The following is a 6,000-nucleotide window of genomic DNA, read 5'->3' as shown; positions in this document are numbered from 1 at the left end:
ATATCCATAATTTTTAATAAATCAAAAGGACCAGATTCACACTGCCAAAGGACGGCTCAGAGCTCTTCCCTCTGTGGGATTCTCCCCAGCCCCTCGCCACCTGGTGCCGTGGCCTCGCCGCTGTCGTGGTGGATGTTGCTGGTAGCCCTGATGGCCGATTTCACGGCCGTGTCCATCCCGGCCTCGCCGCTGTCGTGGTGGATGTTGCTGGCGGCCCTGATGGCCGATTTCATGGCTGTGTCGATCCAGGCGTGCGGCTGTGCCGCGTGCTCCCCGGCGAAGTGCACCCGGCCCTCGTGGGTGAACAGGGCCTGCGAGTAATCCACGAACTGGTACGGCGTGAAGGCAGCAAAAGCGCCCAGGGCGTGCTGGTCCAGCTGCCACTTCTGGATCACGTGCTGGTCGCAGGTGTACTGCAGGTACTCCTTGCTCACCTGGTGGATGTCCGCCAGGTCTTGCAGCACCACGTCCAGGCACTTCTCGTCGGTGAGGGGCAGGAAGAACTCAGCGTCGTTGTTCCAGGTATAGGAGGCCAGGATGACGCCCACGCCGCTGGAGAAGTTGTGGCTGGGGTAGTAGATGAAGCGGGAGGGGCGGTCGGTGACCGAGTACCCCCCGCGGATCCCGTCCTTCTCCCAGAACCTCTCGGAGCAGGCCAGGATGATTTTGGTGCTGCTGGCATAGTTGATGGAACGCAGGGCGTGGGCCTTGGCGGGGGACAGCGGCGGCAGGAACTGGATGTGCCTGGTGGCTTTGGCACTGGAAGTGACAAGGACGTAATCTGCAGTGATGATGGTGGGGGACAGTGTGTCTGGAGCGCGGTAGAACACTCGGACTTTGCCGCCCTTGCTCATGATCTTCTCCACGGTGCAGTTGAACCGGATGATGTTGGGCAGCGCCTTGTGAAAGGCTTTGGGCAGCTGGTCAAACCCTCCAGTGATTTCATCAAAACTGGAAGGGGAGGAGAAGTGGGAGGTGTGGGAAGGACGGGGGGTTTAGGGAGTGTAAAAATAAAAACCTGAGCTCCTCTGGAGACACCAGTGGAGCTTGGGGGTCAGATTGAGCTGCAAGTGGGTCCTGTTTGGGATCACTCTGTCATTTTCTGTTGTGGGGATGGGGTTGGGCTGCAGGGACAGCACTCACGTCTCCTCAGAGAAGATGTCAAAGTCCCACAGGGAGGCGAGGAAGGACAGGTAAAACCCCGAGTCCTCATTCAGCAAGTCACCGATCATCTCAACAGCTCCTCGGCTCAGTCCCCCAACCTTGGTCAAATATTCCTGGAGATCCCAGGAGGAGAGAGAGACACAGGTTGTTACCTCAGCTAGGGCTCCACTGGAGCTGTGCTGGCCCCTTTTTCAGCCTTTTATAAGCAGATCCAAAAGGTGACAGAGGAAGGGATTAGAGTGAGCAGGTTAATTATCAAGAGCTGGTATTAAATTTATCCTCGAGCCCAAGCCCATTACCTTGGTGGAGAAGGAGTCATGTTGAGCCAGATATTTCCTGCAGTCAGTGGTCTGGAACTTCTTAAAAGCCTGAAGAAGAAACATTGATGTATTCACTGGAAAAGGATCAATTTCCAAAAGTGCTGCCCAAAATTCTCTCAGGATTTCAGGGCTTGGTAACCCTTGCAGCTTCTGTACATCAAGTTTCAAGCAGCTGTGCCTCAGTGTGGCATTTTCTGCTCATCCAAGTGGACTCCTTCCAAGGGATTTCTTATGGACAAAGAGGGGTTTTGCAACTGTCTACCCCTTGTTTCTGAGCCTCTCTACTTTTGACCCCCAAAAGGACCCTGTTCTTCCCCAATTTATGGCCAAGTTTTCTCCAACTCATCTCATTGTTCAGGCGAGGGGACACCACGGGAAAACCTTGTACCTTGCTCAGGACCTCCCGGTAGAGCTGGACGGGGCTCTTGCCCCTCTCAGATGGCTTCACCGTGTAATTCAGGACATCAGGGTTCCTGTTGACCTCCTCAGCCCTGACCCGAGCACCTTTCAGGAAGTACCAGGTGTTGTTGTCCCTCTGGATGAAAGGGTTCAGCTTCAGGTTGAACTGGCGGATGAATTCGCGGACCAGCCTGGAAAAAAGGGCTGAGTGATGGCGCCGAAATCCAGCCACCAACCCCCAGCTCTGCCACCAGAGCATTTTGTCCCCTTGGCACAAATCCTGAACCCTGGGGAAGCACTGGGGATGATTTTCCCCCCAGACTGGGCTGGTCCCTCACCTGGCCACGGGGGTGGACACGGCCTCACCTGTGCTTGCCTGGCAGGCGCATGGCTCCCAGCTCCACGTACCAGTCCTGCCCCTTGGGCCGGTACGTCCGGATCCGCCCCCCAACCCAGCTGCTCCTTTCCAGAATGGTGACCTAGAAAAAATTGGATGGAGGCTGGAAGAGTTTGGGAAATGGCTTGTTTGAAGTGAAACTCCCTCAAAACCAGGTCCAGAGGGTGGGACAGATCCCCTTCAGGTGGCAAATGAAGCACCTGTAGATCCAAACCCTTCTCTGCTGACCAAGACGTCTCTGCCTCCGGGGCAGTTTCTCATTTCCCAATTCCTGGGTTGCATTTAGACACCAGCTCTGGTGAGAAGGTTCTTGTGGTGGTTCAAGGTTTTGGGGCTCTGAAATCAGCACCAATCTGTCCTCACATGACTTGCAAACCCTCTTTGAGACTCGCAGGTGCCTTGGGATGGTTTGGAAACCCCTGGAATTTCCGCTGCCCTAAAGACAGAATTTAAAGGACTCTTTTGATTCACAGGAACCAACATAGGGGAAATTACTGGAGACAAATCTCCTTCCCTTCCTTCAGGGGTTGAACCACTGAATTTACTTTTCCCTGGAGGGCTTCTAGAGGAGGGAAACGAGCCTGGGAGACCCGTGTGGGATTCCCCACCTCGTGCCCGGCATCGCGGAGCAGCTTGGCCGCCGTCAGCCCACCGATCCCAGCGCCCACCACGACTACATGCGCCGGGCGGGCCGCGGGCTCCAGCCCATCCCGGGCAATCTGCAGCAGCTCCTCATAGTCCTGGTCGTGGAGACAATACTCGGGAAAGCACGGGAACCGCTGGGCGCTCAGCAGACCCGCCAGCAGGAGGATCTGGAAAACGGCTGGGGAGGGAAGAAGAGGAGGGAAGGCAAGAATGTGGTGTTGGCACAAACTTTGTTGGCATCCAAGACGTAAAAAGAGGAACTGGGGTGGTTGTGAAACTCCTGGCTGGAGCAGGTCCACTGTGGAAGGTGTCAGGAGGTGTCAGTGAGGGCGATTCCCATTTTCTAGGAGAAATCAGCCCACAGATGATTTTTTGGTTCTCCATATCCGTACAGCTGTTGTGGTGAGTTCCCAGAATGACTCTGACCTTCTTAGAATAAGACCCAAAGCTTTCAAGAATAGTAATTAGTGTCACTCATGTGAAAGAACCGAGGTACCTCTTTGTTACCAGTGACCTTTCCCATACCTGGGTAATTTGGGGAGTTTTTATGTGAAGGGTGGAGGGAAAAGACAGGATTGGGCAGATGGATCTGATGGGGACTTGCACAGACAGGAGAGCTGGAGATAAAATTTCACAGAAAGGTGGATGAATTGGAGGGATGAAGAGAGATGGGATTTATCTTCTTTAAAATTCCCTAATTAAAATTTTTGTACTTCATTTTAGAGAATTTTACTCTCCTTTAAAATCCCCTCCTTTTAAAAATCCCTCTCAATTTAAAATCCTCTCCTTTAAAATTACTGTGTCTTTCAGATGCCCACAGGGAGCAGCACACAGACCCAAAATTACTATTTCCACCAGAACAGACACAAGGTTATTTAACATTTTCCCAGTGGAAGAAAATTTGGGCTGAGAACCAAACTCTGTCCCCTCCTGTCCCCCATTCCCTCCTCTGCCCTCTGCCTTGGGATATTCCTAGTTTTGGTTTCTGTTTTTCAAAATAATAAAGAGCAACTTTCATTTTCGTTTCCTTCTCCTGAGTGCTACCAATCTTCTTCCAGGGAAAAACAAAAAAAACTTTGGAAACCCTACTTTGGGTAATTTTTACTGCTTGAAAATGCCTGGGAATTGTGTTTTTTTTTTTTTCTTTCTTTCTTCTGGAGTAGCCCCAGAACTGCAGTGGTTCCAGGAATCCCCCTTGGAGCCTTTATCATCCAACATCTGAGGCAGGTGTTTCAACAGCCCCTCAAGTTGATCAAGACATCAACCACGAGTGTGAAAAATATTTAGGAAGAATTTGCTCCAGAAATCCTGTTAACAGTGGGATAAGGTTGGATTGACCTGGAAAAAAACCTATGGACCATTTGGGAGATACTGTTTGGAGATCAGAGCAAATATCCTGGGAGCAGCTCTTGGAGGTGTCACCTCCATCAGGTGGTCTTTTGGGAAGATGTGGAGCATCTCCACCTTCCATCAGGTATTTTTTTGGGGAGGTGTGCAGCATCTCCACCTTCCGTCAGGTGGGTTTTTTTTGGGGAGGTGTGCAGCATCTCCACCTTCCCAAAAGAAGATTTTTTTGGGAAGGTGCCTGGACCTCCAGGTGACCATGGAACAGCCCAGCTGGAAAAAGGGAGACCTGGCAAAGAGCTGGAACCCAAACACCAAACCCAGACAGCAAAGATGAAAGAAATCCAGGAAAAAGCCCACCGAGATCTCAGGATTCGAGGAGAGGAATCACTCACCAGTCCCAGTCATCGCTCCAGGAGGAAGATGAAGCCTCTGCTGAGATTGCAATTCATTTTATACCCCAGTTTAAGAGGGGGGAAAAAAAAGAAGCAACCTGGTGCTTCCAAAAATCCCTCTGCCAATCAGTGCAACCCGGAAGGGAGTGAAGTGTGATTTGTCATCAGAAGGGGAACCAGAAATTGAGCAGAGTCAATTTCCTCTGCTGGATTTTTTTTTTCTTTTTTTGTCCCCCTTTAGTCACTGGAGCAAAGTCAGCTGTCCAGAGCATGCTTTGGGGTGTACCATGTTTACCCAGACACTGTAACCGCACCCTGCTCCTCCAGAGGCAGCAATTTCCCAGAAGGGAACAATTGGGTTTGGGTTTTTTTTCCTGGTATTGCACAAAGACCGCTGAAATCTGTTCAGCTATCAGGGGCAGCTTTCTGAACCCCAGGGAGACTTTCAAAATATGATTTCAGGGGTGAAAATGAGCATTTTTGGGGAAGATTCATCCGCTGGATGCTCTTAGGTGTTGGCAGTTTTGGTTTGATCTTGCCTCCATTGTAACAGAGGAGGTGACAAATTGTTTGAGTGGGAAGGAGACTTTAAAGATCACCCAGAACTTCACTGAAATGGCAAAAACTGGGTATTTTTCCTAGAAATGAGACCAGTATTTTTCCAGAATATGGCGCCAAAGCACCATAAACTCATCTGAGGAACCATCTCTTTGTTCTTGGACCAAGAGCTCCTGCTTGGAGCTCTCACCATATTTTATCCTGTTCAATCACCACAAAACTGTGGGATTTCACTACATATGATCATAAACCATCTCAGGATGAAGGAACATTCAGTCAAACAAAATTTAGGGAGCATTTTGGAGGGTTTTGCCCAGAATTTTGCTCTTTGGTGGTGCGTGGGGGTATTTTTGTGGTTCCTGCAGGATTCCCAATGCCATGGTCTTGGTTGTGCTGGTTTGAAGGCAACCCAGCGGGGGAAATCAACCCCACACAAATCCCTTGTGAGAGATTTTAAGTCATAGTTACAATTTAATAGAAAAATCACAATAAATGCAACAGAAATACAGAAAATTGGCTTAAAACCACACAGTGAGAGCATAGCCTGGGCCCTTTGAGGCAGGGTGGTGGTCACAGTCGGGTTAAGCAGTAGTTTCAGGGCAGTTGAAGTGATGCTTGCAGTTTTATTAATTACTTGGCGTCCCAAGTCATTATATTATGAGATTACATGTGTTTGAGATTGTGTGTGCTCAGATTCAGGTGGTACATCCCCCAGGGTGGGGAGGTTCACGATGGAACGATGCAGTCCTGTGAGTCACAGGATGTTTTCGGGGTCCTT

At 50.4% G+C, this 6,000-nt stretch overlaps 1 protein-coding gene across 1 annotated transcript; it reads right to left on the bottom strand.

Moving 5' to 3' along the window:
• Positions 1-56: 56 nt before the first annotated feature.
• IL4I1 (interleukin 4 induced 1) lies at positions 57-4,677 on the bottom strand. Its single transcript, XM_064737638.1, has 7 exons — positions 4,665-4,677; positions 2,889-3,223; positions 2,250-2,362; positions 1,873-2,074; positions 1,464-1,532; positions 1,144-1,277; positions 57-951 (listed from the first exon to the last, which is right to left on the bottom strand). The coding sequence occupies exons 1-7, from the start codon at positions 4,675-4,677 to the stop codon at positions 57-59; spliced, it is 1,761 nt and encodes a 586-aa protein (XP_064593708.1).
• Between the last annotated feature and the right edge of the window lie 1,323 nt (positions 4,678-6,000).

The sequence above is a fragment of the Zonotrichia leucophrys genome, unplaced genomic scaffold (genome assembly GCF_028769735.1).
Source record: "Zonotrichia leucophrys gambelii isolate GWCS_2022_RI unplaced genomic scaffold, RI_Zleu_2.0 Scaffold_96_169013, whole genome shotgun sequence".
NCBI lineage: Eukaryota > Metazoa > Chordata > Aves > Passeriformes > Passerellidae > Zonotrichia > Zonotrichia leucophrys.
This window is presented reverse-complemented; position numbering and strand designations above follow the sequence as displayed.

Coding starts and splice junctions, on each gene's coding strand:
- IL4I1 (XM_064737638.1), bottom strand. Junction 1,278..1,463: donor ATGACTCCTTCTCCACCAAG/GTAATGGGCTTG, acceptor TGGGATCTCCAG/GAATATTTGACCAAGGTTGG. Junction 952..1,143: donor GACATCTTCTCTGAGGAGAC/GTGAGTGCTGTC, acceptor CTCCCCTTCCAG/TTTTGATGAAATCACTGGAG.